This window comes from Schistocerca serialis, chromosome 6, assembly GCF_023864345.2.
Source record: "Schistocerca serialis cubense isolate TAMUIC-IGC-003099 chromosome 6, iqSchSeri2.2, whole genome shotgun sequence".
Taxonomy (NCBI): Eukaryota; Metazoa; Arthropoda; class Insecta; order Orthoptera; family Acrididae; genus Schistocerca; species Schistocerca serialis.
In genome coordinates, this window is record NC_064643.1 from 212,339,939 (window position 1) to 212,359,190 (window position 19,252).

Here is a 19,252-nt window from a genome sequence, read left to right on the forward strand (position 1 = left end):
TTGCTTCTCACATAGTCCATCAGCAAATAATTTGTTTATTGTTGTATATTGCACACTAGCGTATACATAGGCTTCGAGTGATACAACATATAACAATGGAAGTTTTGTTTCATTATTGTTTAACTCCTTGTGATAATGTTAAAATATTTTGACATTAGTTAGTAAAATGGAGGATAAACTTTCACTTTTACAAGTTTTATTGGGATCATGGTATTTTTATAACAAACGGGGATATTGAGTGGTAAGTAGGCACTTCTCTTCTATACCAAATAAAGTTCATTTTGTACTTTCAGTTCTTATAAACTTAATTATTTATTCAAACAATAAAAATTTTCTTGAAATGTTCATTATAAAATTATGTTTAAACAGTAAAATCAAATGGCTGAAAAGAGGCCCTAAAAGTTTTCGTCAATTCGGTTTCTTCTTCCTTAGAAACTTTACAGTCTCTCCAATCTGCTCGATCCACCATATTCAGTACTGACTCACTGGCCAGAACATCTCTGGAACACCAAAACCAATGATTTAATACCACATGGTATGACCGCATAGTGTGAATTTATTATATATGATTGAAAAATAATAAACTGAACAAGCAATAACAGTATATAATGACTCTGCACTACAGTTATAATCAGGTGTCAATTTACGGAAAAATTCCTTAAACTATGAATAAAATCCTCCAAAAATTGTTCCTGGCTGATAAGTAGAGGATAATTTTCCCTAATCCAAAAGAAGCTTTTGGAGTTTACTCCCTTTGGAAAAAAAAGGAAACCATAGTTATGCTAATATCTACAGTGAAATGGGAGGATTGGGGGTGTCACTAAACTGGCAATGCTACAAGCAACAAAAAATATAGTCAATGACAAAAAAAACACACACACACACACACACACACACACACACACACACACACACACACACAGAGAGAGAGAGAGAGAGAGAGAGAGAGAGAGAGAGAGAGAGAGAGAGAGAATTTGAAAGTGGGCTGTTCATTTCTTTTACTGCAAGACAGGTGGCTGCACTCTTTTGGAGTCATTTGTCCACGATAAAAATTTGGTCTGGTAAAACAAAACAAGACTGATAATTTTCATGACTAGATTCATTAAATTAATACTTCCTGTAGCGTAATCTACAGCCACTGTGGAAAGGAGTGGAGTTATGAATACTAAACAAACAGTTACATGTCTGTTGATATACGTGGTGTGATCAAACAGTAATGAGGATTTTTCTTAAAGAATCTTTATTTATTCAACATCACCATTTTCCAATATGGAAGTACTTCTGTAATTCACTTTTCGTTATGGTGTTCAGCTCCTTCAGTGATTCTGTTTTTATCTCATCAATGGTCACAAAATTACATCCTCTCATGGTTCTCTTCAGCTTCAGGAATAGAAAGGAGTCATGTCGAGTGCGATGCGGTAGTGAGGCAACGTAATTGTTTTGTCTTTTGCCAAAAAATTATGAACAAGCACTGAGCTTTAAGCGGAAGCATTATCATGATGCAATTTTCACAAGTGGTTTTGCCACAATTCTGGTTGTTTTTGGTATTGGCTCTTAAGGCAATTTCCACTGGGATGATTGGGCATTGGTTTTGAAGTCGTACCCATATATCCATGTTTCGTCACCTGTTATAACCTTCTTTAGAAGTTGTAGATCGTCAACTTCATTCAGGATTCCTGAACAATGTCTACCAACATCCATCGTTTTTTGTCAAAATTCAAAAATTTTGGAACAAACTTTGCTGCTTCACTTTTCATGCCCAAAATGTGAAAAAATTGCTTGGCATGAGCACGAGATATGGTGACATTATTAGCAACCTTTCTGATAGTGATTCAGCAATTTTACAGAACCATTTTCTTTACTTCTTCCACATTGTTGTCAGTAACTGATGTGCCGGGACATCCACAGTGGTCGTCTTTTTCAACATCTTCTCAACCCTCTATGGAAACATTTATACCACTTGTAAACTCTTGTCTCACTCACAGTGGATTCGCCGACAGCCACAGAAAACACTTCAAATGCTGTGCTGTATTTTATTCCATTTTTTACGAAAAATTTAATGCAAACTCTTTAATCCATATTTTTCAGAAATAACTGTCAACAATAAACTAAATATTGAAAACAGCTGAAAATGCAAACATACATTGTGAACATGTGTACGAACAAGATAACTTTTTTTTTTTTTTTTTTTTTTTGAAAGTCAGATGTATACTTGAATGACCATATTTTCAGTTGATCTACTGTAACATATTAAGTTAATATGAAAACAAGCTTCTTTACAAAAATCAAGACGGAACAATGCCCAATTTGGATGGTGTTGTGGAACAAACTACTTTCATTGTTTTGCACTGAACAAGGTTGTATCTGCTCTTCCAATGCATCAGAATATGCTTTTTCTTCATTTGAAATTTAGTATCAGGAATCATAAACACTGACTTCAGTGTGGAGGCTGAAGTAAAAGGAAAAATAAATTGCATATGTGAACAAACGTTTTTTGCTATATGATCAATAAACAATGCGAGACAGTGGTTAATTCAGCTCGTAATGAAAGGAATGAAATTTTTTGTACATAAAAGGTAATAATAGTACAATGATTTTACCTTTACATCTAACACATACAAAGCTGAAGCCCAAACATGTAGCTACCACAATTGAAGCCATAAAGCAGGAAGGCAATTCAGTTCTTGCCACATGCCTTACTGTGCTTTGCAGAGTATAGACACAAACAAAAATAATTTTATCTTCAAAATGGTTCAAATGGCTCTGAGCACTATGGGACTTAACATCAGAGGTAATCAGTCCCCTTGAACTTGGAACTACTTAAACCTAACTAACCTAAGGACAACACACACATCCATGCCCGAGGCAGGATTCAAACCTGTGACCGTAGCAGTCGCGCACCTAGAACTGCTCGGCCACCACGGCTGTCAATTTTATCTTCCAATGTGACAGTGGTACTGAGTGTACTCCACAAATGCTGTAATTTGGTTCCTGCACAACACTCTAAAATAACAGAAGTCACTCAACACTCTTGATTGAAAAACAGTAGAAGCCTGATATACCATGGATTACACAGTTGTGTGTTCACAGTGTTCAGCTGCCACTAATCACATTAGAGCTATTTTCCAGTGACATTCAGCATTGGGCTCATTTATTGGAACAGTTCAAATCCTCTACTGATTCAGTCCAAACTTGGCAACTCTCGACAAACATCTATTTTTTAGACAAGGGTGGGGAGCCTAACAGTTCACATGTGTAACGATTTAGCAATGTGAGAGAGGCACCTGTGTGCAACTGAAATTTCACACTTTTCTCACAAATAAGCAAGTGAACAAAAAGTTTGTTGACTGACGTATCACTGACGAAACTGCACGCTTGCTAGTTGCAGATTGGAATATACTGCATTAATCACATGGGCCTTGTGATAATAGTTTTGTGAGTAGGCCGAATTCTTATGTCTGTTCTGTTACAAACACACAGATTGCAGATGTCCCTTCCTACCACAAGCATAACACCAAGCTTGTCGGGAGGGGCAGTCTTGGCATTTGTGCCATGTACAACAGCAAGGGCAAGACTTAATTCTGTTTGCCTGTGTAGCCACCTGTTTAGCGAACTGCTTAGGCGGTGTGGAAGGTTGTTTGACCGGTGTGGCTAGCATACACCGCCTGTGCAGAATGGGGTGATCACAACTAAGGGACTCAACCCAACAAATAACTGACTGCTAAAGTGTATGAGCCGACAAGGCACCGGAATCATACTGATCAAGTATTTGCACTATCTGCTGAAATGATGGATCAGATTGTTTCAAAATTTGTTCTCTGATTTTGACATCAGGCACATTGTATACAATCGCATCATGCAACATAACATCTGAATATAAAGCACCACAAGCACATTTGAATTTGTATTTCTTGGTCATACCCTGCAAATCTGTTACCCACTCACGATAAGTTTGTTCTGACCGTTTTTTGCAATTGAAAAACTGATACCTAGCTTCTACCACATTCACTTGTTGATCATAATAGTTAGTTAACAAAGCAATTACTCATTCGTATGACAGTTCACTCTGAGTGGTGTTAGGATGTAACTTCTGGATAAGTTTGAACACTGCACTTCCTACCATTATCTGCATGAGTTGTGTGGCATCTAATGCTTGGGGCTGCAGTGCCTGAGCAGGGGGCGGGGATCATGTTGGAAGACACAAATGCAACAAATAGACAAAAAGATGTACAAAGAAATGTTCTGCAATGCCCACTTCAAAACACTGATCAGCTAAAAGGAAAAGAAACTGTTAAAGCAATATGCGCCCCTGCAAAGGAAAGACAAGAGAAGATTAAGGCACCAGCTACAAATAACATTAGTAGTTTTATTTCTAGAAAACAAATTGACAATACTTAACTTTGGAGATTTACTAGTAGTAGTCACAAATGAGGGGTGACTTGCAATATAATTTAGAGCCCTTGATATGTGATTGTTCAGGCAACTTTCCATGTGTCACTGATAACTAATGTCCATGAACTGGTGCCAATCTGAGTGGCCAAGGCTAGCAGGAGTGGTGCTTAAGTTCGCTTCTTCCAGGTGTCGCTCTTGGTGCAGCGCGGTCCAATTCTGCGCACCATTAGCTGCCATTTCCTCACTGCCTTCTCTGCTCTTGCATTCCGCATCTTCGTTCCAGCACTTGTGGTTATGCCAGAACACTGTACATCCTGACTAACGGTGTACATCCTAACTGATTGAACGTAGAGGGCTGCTGTAGGTAGTACATTATTAGGTAGTCTGCAAATTTCCCCACAAGTCTTTTGCACTGTCAGGACCCCACCTATCTCTTCTAACAAGAACTCCATCTGTTTCAGGATGTACTCTCTTTGCTTATAATGGACAAGACATTTCCGTTCTCGGAACGTACTTTGCCTGCTAAGTATCGCTCACATATGTGGACAGTGACTTTACAGAGCTACAATCATGCGAGTGTGAGAACATATTTGGTCTTGATTCTTTTGATTTGTTTGGCTTTAATATTCAGGGCAATGTGCTGTCAGTGTCTGCATTCAATGCAAAGGACAGTGTAGCTAGCTTGGTAGAATAATACCCAGAACCCTTTTCTGAAGGTGTAGGTAAAGCTAACAATTTTGTTGCACATATTACATTGAAAGACAATGCTTAGCCAAAATTTTGCCGGGCCAGAACTGTTCCCATTGCATTACGAGACAAAGTTGCTGCTGAACTTAATGAACTGCAAGATAATGGGAGTAATTGCTCTCTTATCAGCTAGTCAATGGGCAAGTCCACTGTTTTTGCTCCCCAAACCTTCAGGTTGCATCCGCCTCTGTGTTACCTTTAAGTCTACAGTCAATCCACAAACTGTCATTGCTACTTAGGTGCTAGACGCTACTTTTCAAAAATTGATTTGCACAACACGTATTTTCAAACACCGCTCGATGAAGACTCTCAAAAAGTGTGTGTACTGAATACTCATTTGGGCTTGTTTAAAAATTTGCATTTGCCTTTTGACAGCACTTCCGTACCCGCCATCTTCCAACAGTATTTGGAACAGCTGACTGCACTAGTGCCAAACTGTTCAAACTATTTGGACGGTATTGTAGTAGCAGGTTGTACACCTGGCGAACATATTGCAAATTTACATGCTTTATTTCATGTTTTATCTGAGGCAAGACTAAAGTACAGACTGGACAAGTGAATTTTTTTAGACCTGAGTTGCAGTATCTTGGTCATGTCATAAACAGTGAAGGTGTACATCCTCTTCAGTCACATTTGTTTGCCATACAAGACTTGCCAGTTCCTCGCAATATCACAGAATTGCAGTCAGTTTTAGGGAAAATGAACTATTATATTCGGTTTATACCAAATGCTGCATCGCTTGCGTCACAAGAATGTCCTCTTTGTTTGGACAGATGAGTGCTAAGTAGCTTTTCAAAAACTTCAAGATGCATTGCTCAGTGATCGATGCTTAGTTCACTTTGATCCTGACAAACCAGTTGTATTGCAAGTTGATATTTCCTCCTACAGAATCGGAGCAGTGCTTCTGCACAGAATTGGCGATAAAGACAGACATATTGCTTTCACATCAAAAGTTTTGTCCAAAGCTCAGTGTAACGATTCACAAATTGAAAAAGAGGCTTTGGCTATTGTGTATGGTGTCACCAAATTTCACCACTATTTGTATAGCAGAAAATTCTACTTAGTAACAGATCACAGGCCTTTGCACTCCTTGTTTCATTGGACAAAACCAGTTCCTGTACGAACTGCTCAAAAATTGCAAAGGTGGACTTTGTTGCTGTCTCAATACCATTACGAGGTTGTGTATCATCCGACAGCTCAGCATGGTAATGTGGACACACTTCCACACCATCCGATTGGCCCTGATACAGACTTTGATGCTTCTGCTGCATATTGTTCTGAACTGCTTCAGTCTTTTCTGTTGAACTATAGGAAAATGCACAGGCCATGTACACTGATCCAGGTTTGAACACTTTGCTCAATTATATTCACACATCCTGGCCTCATTGAATCGCATAAAGAACACTGTAGTGTGTTGATACTTTGCACGTCAGCATAGCCTTGCTGTACAGAAAGGTGTAATTCTTGTTGAGAATGATAGTTTCCAATCATGTGTGTTGATCCCTAATCCTTTGCAAAAAGAAGTGTTGTAGTTACTTCACCAAGAACATTGGGGGATTGTTTGTTTGAAACAGTGCGTTGACACTGTACTTGGCAGGGTATGGACGCCGAAATAGAACAGATGTGCCACAGTGTCACGCATGTGCGGAAAATCAGTCTGCTCTGCCACAAAAGTTCTCTGCTTGGTCTTATCGCCATGGCAACGTGTGCACATAGACTTTGCGGGACCCTTTTGGAACGCTCGCTGGTTAATTGTGATTGACTCATATAACAAGTTTTCATTTGCTGGGCCATTGATCTTGATGATGTCATGTAGCACAGTTCAGGTGTTATCATTGATTTTTTGCGCAGAAGGTTTACCTGCAGTAATAGTGTCCGACAACGGGCCTCAGTCAACGTCACATGAATTTCAAACATTCTGTGAAAACAATGGCATACTGCATCTAACTAGTGCACCATTCCATCCACCATCAAATGGTGAAGCGAATGTTTAGTCAGAACATTCAAGCAGCAGATGGCCAAATTTTGCTCTGCACACAGCAGGGATCAAGCATTGCAACTGTTTCTCACCTCATATCGTTCGCACCCATGAGATGCACCATTGCTGGCACAACTGCTTCACAGCCACTGCCATAACACACTGCTCCACCCTCCTCAGCATCTGGCGCCGCATGATATTGTCTTTTGCAGGGTTTTTAGCAGCAGCAGACAGTGGGTACAAGGCAAGATCATCTGTTGACTTGGTGCTTGCATTATCTTCTTTCAGGTCCAGAAGGTTTTGCAGCGCCGCCATCAAAATCAACTTCACTTATGTCACATACACGATGGTATTTCAGTCTCTCTTCCCTCAGATTCATGGGTCAAGAGGGCAGCGTGGCCACAGCAGTCGCCAGAGGGTGTCATCACACCGCGCGACGACCTCATGAAGATGGAGCCACAAGTGGACCACGCTGTTGCTAAGCACACTGCCCAACACGACATCCTTCATTCCATATGGATCCTTCTCACCAACACCATCTTTTCTGAATTGCGCAGGGGGAACTCTCCCTACGTTCCATAACCCTGGACTCAAACCTAAACACTAGTCATTGTCCTCACCCATCCAGCCCCTTCCCTGTTCCCCTTCCAGCACTACACAGCCCTCACTCGACCAATATACCTAGTCTTTTTACTTCTCTCCTTTTCCACTACCCCCCATCCCCACCTCAGCCCTGCCCACCGTCTAACCTCCCGACTGTGTCTAGCTGCCCTACCCTCTCTCCACTTCGTCCCTGCGCATTCCCCAGCAGCACTTCTCTGTCCCTATCCTCCTCCTCCTCCTCCTTCTACTACTACTACCACCACACATGTACGTGTGTGTGTGTGTGTGTGTGTGTGTGTGTGTGTGTGTGTGTAGTATATTTTTGACAAAGGCCTTGTTGGCCAGTAGATTATTTGCGACAGTTTTTCCGTTGTGCCTATCTGCAACTCACCACCTCTGCTATATGGTGAGTAGCTACTTTCCTTTTCATCATATTGTTACATTCCATTCTGGATTTTCCATTGTTTGATTTTTGTCTAACAACAAAATGCTATGTTGTACTGTTAAAATTTGAATTGTTGGAAGTTCCTATGGGACCAAACTGCTGAGGTCATCAGTCTGTGTCCGCAACTCGTGGGCCCGCATCTCGTGGTCGTGCGGTAGCGTTCTCGCTTCCCACGCCCGGGTTCCCGGGTTCGATTCCCGGCGGGGTCAGGGATTTTCTCTGCCTCGTGATGGCTGGGTGTTGTGTGATGTCCTTAGGTTAGTTAGGTTTAAGTAGTTCTAAGTTCTAGGGGACTGATGACCATAGATGTTGAGTCCCATAGTGCTCAGAGCCATTTTGAACCATCAGTCTGTAGGCTTACACACTACTTAATTAAATGTAAACTAACTTACACTAAGGACAACACACACATCTATACCTGAGGGAGGACTGAAATCCCCATGGGGGGGGGCAGGGGAGCCGCATGAACTGTGGCAAGGCACCTCAGACCACGCGGCTATCCCGCACGGCTATGTTTTACTGTTCATCTGTCGGCTATGTTTTACTGTTCATCTGTGCTGTGACTAGAGCCAATTACCTACATACAGCCCACAATGCAACAACGAATCAATTTTTGTTGGCACTACAAAGATTTATGGTCATTCCACATACTACCTACAGCATAAAACGTCCAAAAATTTTATGCAACTGACAAAGGGATAACAGAACCACAGATGGTCATCTCTGCTGATGACCAAAAGACGTGTCCAAAAAGTACTTGGGCACTTCAGCGCAGAAAAGGAAGCCACCATCAACGTGAAGCCAATCTCCCACACTGAAGACAAAGTGTTCTCTTTCTCACTTTCCCATTAGAAACTATTATTGTAATAAATATCTATGTAATCATTTGAAATAATGAGTCACTTTCTGGTTCAAGAACTACAAATCAAGACTCTCAACATTGCCAACAGGACCTGAGCCACCTATCGTAACAGACATGATGAGAGAATTCAGATTTTATCGGAAAACAGCACAAGATTTCTGGAGCAAAGAGTATCTCATGCTATTGTGTGATTTCCAAGCCAAATTCCTAAATGGAAAAACTGGTGAAGATTCAAGTCTGAGACACTGCCCTTCACCAAGATGAAGTCCTCTTATGGGACATGTGGCAAAAGGAAAGAGATGCACAGCCATCCTTGGCATTACTGATGGAAGACCTCTCATTAGGCCAGCCCAGCTGGTTGTACCCCTAGAGATAGACCAGCATGGGGAGGATGTGGGAGATTGCCAAATGTAATCACAGATTTTTTTCTATATCTGTGCATTTATAGGTAAAGGCATTATGTAACTTCTATGTTCTGTAATTTCTGTGTAAATAAAGTTGTATGTTGATTGATGTTAAATAACTTTCTAATTGCTCCTATATGTACGGCAGAGATTTAGAAATCAAAATTTAAACTGAAAAAGATTTCCACGGGCAGATACTGACTCTGAGCATAATTTATTGATTATGAACTGTAGAATGACACTGAAGAAACTGCAAAAAGCTAGAAGATTAATGAGACACAACTTGGATAAACTGAAAGAACGAGAGGTCACTGAGAGTTTTATGGTGAACATTAGGCAGCAATAGATGGAAATAGAAATACAACAGAAAATTTTATGTACTATAGCTTTTGTGCTGATTGCATCTGAATGGCTGTGTGCATGTATAATATTTCAGTGTATTCCATGCCCCCCCCCCCCCCCCCCCCCCCCCCTTTTTCACTTCTAGTGGTTCCATGGTCTTTTATTCCAATGTGTACCATTGTTAATTGCTAGTGTCTTGTGTTTTAGTGCCCTTTTTATTAAAAAGAAAAAAGTGTTATAATTTGATTACAGTCCATCCAGCAGGAGACAAATGGTTAGCTTTGAGGGAGAAAATAGTGAAGGCTACAAAGAATCAAATAAGCAAAAAGACAAGGACTACTAGGAATCAAGAGATAACACAGCACATATTGAACTAACTAACAAAAGCATAAAATATAAAAAATGAAGTAGGCAAAAGGGGATACAGATACGTAAAAATGTGAAATTGATAGAAAGTGCAAAATGCTAAGTAGGTATGATTAGAGGCTGCAAAAGCACACATTAATATGGAAATTATAAGATGCTGCCTGTAGGAAAATACAAATAAAAGAACGTCTTTATTAATGTTAAAGTTATTTACTGTATAAACAGGATACTTTTATTCATAATTACCTTCCAAATTGCAATGGGAAGTTTTTCTTGATTCTGTGGAAAAGTTTTTCACCAGAAGGCAATTCAGCATAAAAGTATGGAGTCCCTGGAGGTGCTATCTGATCTAATTTTGCATGTTCTGGAAGTTCATCCAGTTGTATTCCTTCACCCTCGGCATAATCCTAAAAAGTAATTAAATGCAGTGTTATAGCTAAATGTCTTACACAACTATGAGGCTGACCTTTCATTCTGTATCACTTTTTGTTTATATAAAATGAACTGTCTTTGTAACATTCACGTTAGAAACTATTATTACCATAAATAACAATGTAATTATTTGAAGCAATGAGCCACATTCTGGTTCAAGAACTATAAATCAATCTGTGCATGTTGGTGTTGTTCCTTTATTATCCACTATATTTCTTAATAACATCTGAGACACAGTTCAAAACAAAAGTCACGTTAAAGTCGGAAGAAGTGGCAATAATGAAAACTACGAGTTGCAGGAATTTCATTAACATAACATACTGATCTGCCATTTCATGGTACATGATACATCTCGCCCAGGTTTCTGTCTTCATAAGAAATTGTTCCTAATTGTTTTTCTCTTTAGTATTTGAAGACGATACGTTTGACACGTGTGTGTGTGTGTGTGTGTGTGTGTGTGTGTGTGTGTTTACTGAGTATGTAAACTGATCTTTGAGTTTGATAGAGATGTTTGCTATTAACACTAAAATTTGACAGAAGGGAGGTAGGAATGGAAACTACCTGCATCTGTGATAAGATTTATGGGTTCGAAGTCCACAACTACATCCCTCTATAACTGGATGCGTATGTCAGCTCAAAAGCCACAGGTAAGCATGGGTGTAGCTCCTCCGTTAGGGCTTTGTCCAGTAAAGACCTATGGTGTTTAAACCAGTCTTTCATTTGTGGACAGGTTTAATTTTAATGTTTCCCATTTTGGAAGTTAAAGAAACATATATGGAAAAATAAATTTTCAGAGACTGATTTGTCAAAAGAAAGGACACATCATGTCTCATTTTCAAGAGACACAGTTCATAACAGGATAAAATCCAAACAGATAAATGTTGCTAATAAATCTCCAATGAAGGGAGTAATTTACACTTTGGAAGAAAGAGGCAGATAAGTGGTCGATTAAGAAGGAAAAAACTTCAGTTGCTGAGAAATAATGGATTGTGTGAAAAGGGTAGTACTCACAAGAATTCAGAAACTACGTATAACTTGAAGTATTGGAGAGGGATGAAATAAAAGCTAACTGGAGAGAGCGAACAAAAATGCAGACCAGAATGAAATTGGAAAAACTGCAACACAATGAATTTGTAGACAGAGATGAATGTTAAAAGGAGGGCTAATAAGAATGGCTGGTGTTTACTCAGACACACAAGGGATTCCCTTGCTGATTACCATCCAAAGTGTAAAGTAATAACTGGTGAATAGTATGAAAGTGTTCTGCACCAATATAAAATACATACCCACAACAGCGAAAAGAAAATAGTTTGGTGTGAAAACATCCATCTTATTAATCAGTTTGAGCATCCTAAGATTCCCATCCATTTATTATGTGGTTGGAAAATGTTACAACTATAGATGGATATATTACTGCCAGGCGAGAAACTTTTCCTCGCCCAGAATTGTGCTAAAATGCAGAAAAACAGTGGACAGAGTTGTGGTAGGTAAGAGGTATTTCCCTGTGCTCTCACAAAGTAAAGTCATTAATACTGCAATAATATATCCTTTTGTTAGTATCATACAGCTGGAATGCACACTGATGCCCATTCTAAGCCTCCTATTAAAGACTGCACTTTCTATACATGTGATTAATGGTTTACTGTATATACGTATCTGGTAGGTTAAAGATAAATTGTATCTCTCAGTCACAAACAACTTTGGTGATCATTCAGCATATTTAAAGGTTTAATAACCTGTTAAGTTACTTGTATAACCAATTGCTTATAACTGGAACAGTTCCTAATTAGCTGAAACATGTTGAAGTTAAGCCTACACAAAAGAAAGAGGGTAAAGAAATTCTGTCAAATTTACATCGAATTTCACTTTTGAAGCAAACTAAAAAATCACAGAAAAAATTATATTAAGTTGTGCCCTAGTCCACAGCTTGTGGTCTTGCGGTAGTGTTCTCACTTCCTGCGCACGGGGTCCCAGGTTCGATTCCCGACGGGGTTAGGGATTTTTCCTGCCTTGAGATGACTGGGTGTCCACTAGGACCTTGCTTAGTACAGTAGTGTGGATCTCCCGCATCGTCCCCTACACTCCTTGGAGTATGGGACCTCATCATCATCATCATCATCATCATCATCAAGTGGTGCCCTAATCATCTAACCTCAATTAATATGTATTCCCAGTCACAGTTAGAGTTACAATATTCTGATGGTATTTGCACTTACAGCAAGCCTGCCAGTGTAAGTCCCTTGAATCTGGGGAGGTAAATCAAGAATTTTGTCCAACTGTAAGAGCTTCTCTGCACACGTGCAATTCTTGGTTGTGGCTTGGCGATATCAACATACTTTCCGTGTAAGGAGCACAAAGATAAGATAATAAAAATTAGGGCTCATATAGAAGCATATAGACAGTCATTTTTCCCTCACTCTATTTTTGATTGGAACAGGAAAGGAAATGACTAGTGGTGGTACAAGACACTCTATGCCATGCACAATATGGTGGCTAGCAGAGTATGTATGTAGATGTAGATGTACACCAGTAGTATCTTGCAGCTGTGGCTACCGCACCACCTGCAGATATTGAACAGTTGCATTATTCAATAATATCTGAGATAGACATTTGCAAGAGATCTGTCAGAAAGCCTAAAAAAAGTCATAGGTGTTTCATTTATCAAACACTAAATTACAGGTCTTGTTATTTTCTGAGATTTGTCAAAACTCAGAATGTTACAGTGTCATGGAAAATACTGCAAAATAGTTCAAGTTATCTCTCACTTAAGAAGGAAAAAAGTATCATAACTTAAGCTATTAGTAGTTATTTGACTAGGAAGAATTATGTGTGCTGTTCCTGTGGCCCCATATTGCTGCCATTGTGTCTCCTTGTGTTCATCAGTGCACACACAAATGGTTCAAATGGCTCTGAGCACTATGGGACTTAACATCTGAGGTCATCAGTCCCCTAGACTTAGAACTACTTAAACCTAACTAACCTAAGGACATCACACACATCCATGCCCGAGGCAGGATTCGAACCTGCAACCGTAGCAGTCGCACGGTTCTGGACTGAAGCGCCTAGAACCGGTCGGCCACAGTGCACACACAAAATGGAAAGACAATTTGCTAGCTTTTGGAATAAATCCTTTGTCAAGCTAGAGTAAAAACACGCACACGCACGCACACACACACACACACACACACACACACACACACACACACACACACACACACACTTGTCCCTACATTGTGCCAGCTGGACACACAATGCTGGGATTGCATTTTGACAGGTGGACTAGGGGTCACGTGAAGATTGTGTTGGGTGGTGTGGGTGGAGGAACAGGGAGATGGGAGACAGGAAGAGTGGGTGAGGTGAGTAGTTAGTGGCTCAGAAGGAAGCAGCTGGTTTCCTGGTTAGGAATGTGGGAGGGAGGTGTGGCAGGGACATGCGCTAGGCAGCTGAAGCACAAGTACTGTAAGTGGTGGGGTGTGGATTACAATGAAGGACACAATGAAGACGAGGGGATGACAGAACAAACAAAGGGGAAACTGTTGGCTGGAGCATGTGAGGACAGTGGGTTAAAGGAGGTTGAGGGCAGGAGGGTTACGGAAGTGAAGGATGTGTTGCAATAATATCTCCCGCCTGTGCAGTTCAGAAATGCTGGTGGAGGAGGGAAGAAATCAGGATACACTGGGCTATGAAGCAACCATTGAAATCAAACATGTTGAGTTCTGCTGCATGTTGTGCACCTGGATGGTTAACTTTGTTCTGGAACACAGTTGGGCAGCAGTCATTCATTTTGGTAGACGGCTAGTTGATTGTCACACTGACATAAAAAAGCTGTGCAGTAATTGCAGCAGGGTTGGTACATGACATGGCTGCTTTCACAGGGACCCTGCCTCTGATGCAGTAGGATACCTCTGATGGAGTAGGATAAGCCCTTGACAGAACTGGAGTAGGAAGTGATGGGTGGATGTATTGGGCAGTTTTGCACCTGGGTCTTCCACAGGGAAGTGGTCCATCTGGCAAGGTGTTGGGTGTGGGAAAGGCATAAGAATGGACCACGATCTCGTGTAGGTTGGGTGGGTAATGAAATACCACTTTAGGAGGGTGGGAAGGATTTTGGGTAGCGTGTCCTTCATTTATAGCCAAAATGGTAGATAATCGAAGTCCTGGCGAAAGATATGTTTCAGTTGTTCCAGTCCAGGGTGACAAAATGGGCACTCATTTGTAGCTATGGTGCAGATTTGTTCATATACTCCTCCTTTGGGGGGAATGTATACAAACAAATCCATGGCTCAGCTTTGCACACTTGCATGGCATCCTCGTATGCCAACCTTTTTATCAGTCATCAAGAGGAAAACATTCCTAGCCTCCCAAAAGAACAAACCCCTTATCTAGGTCAAGTTCACTGAGACATCTTCATCATCTGGAATCATGCCTGCAAAACCTCAACACCTTCTCTCCCACCCACTTCCCCACCTCACCTGGTCCTCTTCAACCCAACGTGCCATCATCACAGATGTTGACCTCTGTCTCTCCGATGGGTCCATCCCCACATCTGTCCACATTAAACCAACTACCTGCCAACAGAATCTGATTTCTACAGCTCTAACACAAAAAATCACTCCCATACAGCCTGGCGTGTCTGCAGTCACGAGAACTCCCTTTACCGGTATACTGATGGTCTCATGAGGGCCTTCACAGACAGGCACTACGCCACAAACCTATTCCACATTCAGGTGACCATATCCTCTCACACCCCTAATCCTACAACAACCCATAAGAATCAACTACAAAGGAGCACCACCCTCATCATCCAATCTCATCCTGGACCGGAACAAGTGAAGAATATTCTTCACCACGACTTCCATTATCTACCATACAGCCCAGAAATGAAGGACACACAACCCAAGATACTTCCCACTCACCTAAAGTGATATTCCATCACCCACCCAATCTACAAAAGACCCTAGTCCATCACTATGCCGCTCCCACTCCCAACCCCTTTCCGGAGAGTCATACACCTGTGGAAGACCCAATCCACCCAACCAGCACTTCCTACTCTAGTCCGTCATATGCTCATCCTACCCCATCAAAGTCAGTGCCACCTGTAAAAGCAGCCATGTCATATTAAACAGGGACAGGAAAATTTCACAAAAATAATGAACAAAAAACAATGCATAACTTGTGGTTTTTACAAAAATAACAAGAAATTGGCAATTTTTATGAGATATCACAAAATCTGTAATTTTTTTGTATAATCTTGAAATGACAGCTCATTTCTTGCTTAGTGAGCTTTGATGTGAGGGTAAAAATAGCATTGAAATTGGAAGAAAAAGGCTAATAACAATACAGAGTTTGACAAAAAAAGCAACAATGAAACTGGCAAAAAATTAGCACTGAATTTCATCACAGTTGGCAGAACATAACATCAGAGTGCAAAACATAGCACCAAATTTAGCAAAAAACAACACTGACCTTGGCAAAAAAACACCAAAATTGGAAACAACAACACTGTACTCTCCAAAATTCCACAGAATTTTGCAGAAAAATAACACATAATTCAATAAAAAGATAACACCAAATTTGGTAAACATATAACATTGAATTTGACAAAAAAAAATTGTGGATGTGATAAAAAACACAGAATTTGACAAAAAACATAGAATTTGGCAAAAAATAACATGGATTTTGGAAAAAAGCACTGAGCTTAGCAAAAAGATGACACTGATTTTGGCAAAAAAATTACACTGAATTTGACAAAAAGCAACACAGACTTTGGCAAGAAAAGGACACCAAATCTGGCAAAAAATATAAAGCTTAAATTGGTGAAAAAATGACACCGAACTTGGCAAAAAATAACACAGAGTTTGGCTAAAAGACTGCACCAATTTTGGCAAAAAAACAACTAATATGGCAAAAAACACAGACTCTGTCAAAATATGATGACAAATGTGGCAAAAAAAGCAAGAATTTTGCAAAAGATAACACCAAATTCGTCAAAAAATAACACTGACTTTGGCAAAACAAACACAGAATTTGGCCATAAAATAAAACGATTTTTTCCTGTCCCTACATATAGCAACTCTGCTACAATCACTGCACAGCTTTTTAGAACGGCCACCACAAAACTGTTGCCAAGAACACAGTTGACCACCCAGTGGCACAACATGCAGCTGAACACATGTTCAATTTCAATGACTGCTTCAAACCTGGGCCATCTGGAGTCTTTCCACCACCAAAAACATTTCTGAATTATGCAGATGGGAGTTATGCTTGCAAGACATCCTTCCTTCCATAATCCTCCTGGCCTCAATATAAGTTAACCCACTTCCCCACACCCTCCACCTAACAATTTCCCCTTCCTATATCCTGTCACCCTCTCCCAATCCATGTCATCTTCATGGTGCGCCACACAGACACTCAAATGTGCTCTCTTGTGGTCATAGCGGGACTAATTATTGATACTGAATTACTGAAAACAGCTGACTGAGGTGGGGAGGGGGTAGGGAAGGATGCAAAGAGTGCATAAAGGGAAAGGGGCAGGTCTTTGGACAAATGACACTGCAGCCACACAACAAGACAAATGGTACGAAGGTGGTTGTGCAGCTGCAAAGTCATCTATCCAAAGACCTGACTCTTTCTCGCTGCCCCCTCTTTGCTTCCTTCTCTACCCCCTCCCCATCTCCATAAGTGTGGGTAACTGCTTTCAATAATCGAGTATCAATAATCAGTCATGCCAAGACTGCAGGACTGCATATTTGGGTTTCTGTGTGGTTCTTTTTGTACTTTTGCTAGAAAAAGAGCAACAGCTCTAAAACTAGTGTGAATCTAGTTTTCTGTTCCTGTGTTCCATGCATCGGTTTCCATGCATCGGTCTGCTACAGGTCATTATAAATGTAATAGCTACTTTCTAATCTACTACCATTCTTTGGTATAAGGAGCAGTCAAAAGAAAACAGGGAAGATAATCACTGTAACTTTTGACACATGTGTCCCCCTGTGAGGCAAGAAGGTCAATCCCTTCATGGAAAAATGTTTGTGGTTTGACTATGGAACCGTGATTATACACACACGAGCATTTTTTCGTCTGGAGCAAATCAATGGCCACAAATGCCTTCCTTCAGGACTCCAAATTCCTTCAGGACTCCAAAAATTTATAAACTGCATGGGGAGATTTGATGCCAAGGTTATTTTGACTATGCTGCAGAAGTTTTGCTGGGAAGCCCTTACATATTTTCTATACAGTCTTGGCCTCTCGCCACGCAATTTACGTATTTTTGGAGCCCGGAAGAGAGACATTCGTGGCTATTGATTTGCTATGGACAAAGATGTGCACCCCTGGATACTATCCACAGGCAACCAGAAACATTTTTCCATGCAGGCATTGAGTGTCTTGTGTCACAGTGGGATAAATGTGCTAACAGTTATGGTTTACTTTTGAAATGATAAACAGTTTACTTACTGTTTTTCCATCTGTCTTGCTTTCATTTCACTGTCCCTTATATTATACATTTTGATCAAATATTTTCTATGAATGACGGGTGTAAGGCACAATGTAGTGGGCAGGTATTTCACAACTAAGAAAATGAAAACAGATGTGAGGATCTTTCTAATATAAGAAATGAATGTTACATGCATTGAAAGGATGCGACAGTGACATTGTGGTTACTGTTTACATATTTTTACAAGCATAACAGCATACTGTGCTATAAACTCAGTGTCAGAGTGGAAATTTTGAGATATCATGAGAGTTTCAAAGCATAATCTCTAATGTCTTGGTTACTTATGAATCAACATTATGCAAATTATAAGTTTAAAAATGATTGCCATGCTTCAGGTATCACTTACCTGAAATATGTCCTTAAGCATATTAACCACACGCAAATTTACTGGCACAACTTGAACTTGCAGATGTGAAGTCTTGTAATTTCTTTCAAAGAAGACAGGAGCTTTCTGTCTTTTATTGAAATATTTCTTTATTGCTGATTTAAACATGGTAAAATTGAGGAAAATAAAACAGAAAGAAAAGCAAACAAAAACATTTTAAGTGCATTGTGCATATGCTTGCATGTGCACATGCATGCTCCTGTTCGCCTGTCCACTCACACATCGACCCACCCCCTGCCCCACATATACATATTTATAAAATTTATAATAATCATAAAGTGATATTTATCAAAAATTCTATGTATTGAATCTAATGTTCATTCACCTAGTACAACAAAGAAAAGAATTTAAAAAAACAGGACTACTGCATTTAGATCTCGGATCATGTGAGACCATTTATTATTTACTTATTTATGGATTGCTCTTTCTACATATGATATGCATGCTAGAAACTACTGGACACCATGTTTCATTAGAATTTTTTTCATCCACAGTAGATTAAGACAATTTTTGTTATTTTATGCCTAATTTTTGCATGGCCTCAAACCCTATTAACTGTTGCCCAGATTTCCATGGAGAGAAAGTTATGTAAAAGAGGAAGAAGGGTAGAGGAGAAGAGATAGATAAGACTGAAGTTGGGTGATTGGGGGAGGGAGATTAGAATGTTAATCCCTTGGCTCATAAAGCGTCCTTCACTAGTTGTGATTGTGATGCTCTCCATTGTCTAGCACTTCAGACACAGATAACATGCTGTATTTCCTATCTCTAGAGGTAGGATACATAATGTAAACACTATCACCGGAA

The 19,252-nt window shown here is 40.1% G+C and overlaps 1 protein-coding gene across 2 annotated transcripts in view; it reads right to left on the reverse strand.

Moving 5' to 3' along the window:
- Positions 1 to 287: 287 nt before the first annotated feature.
- LOC126485150 (CWF19-like protein 1) overlaps positions 288 to 19,252 on the reverse strand; it is a 150,628-nt gene continuing 131,663 nt past the window's right edge. The window contains exons 10-12 of one of the 2 annotated variants that reach the window (XM_050108817.1): positions 18,410 to 18,552; positions 10,386 to 10,546; positions 288 to 500 (exon numbers count right to left, since the gene is read on the reverse strand). In XM_050108817.1, coding sequence (XP_049964774.1) covers positions 362 to 500; positions 10,386 to 10,546; positions 18,410 to 18,552 — 443 coding nt within the window. In that variant the 3' untranslated portion in view covers positions 288 to 361. The remainder of the gene's footprint in view (positions 501 to 10,385; positions 10,547 to 18,409; positions 18,553 to 19,252) is intronic. The other variant, XM_050108818.1, reaches the window with a different exon arrangement.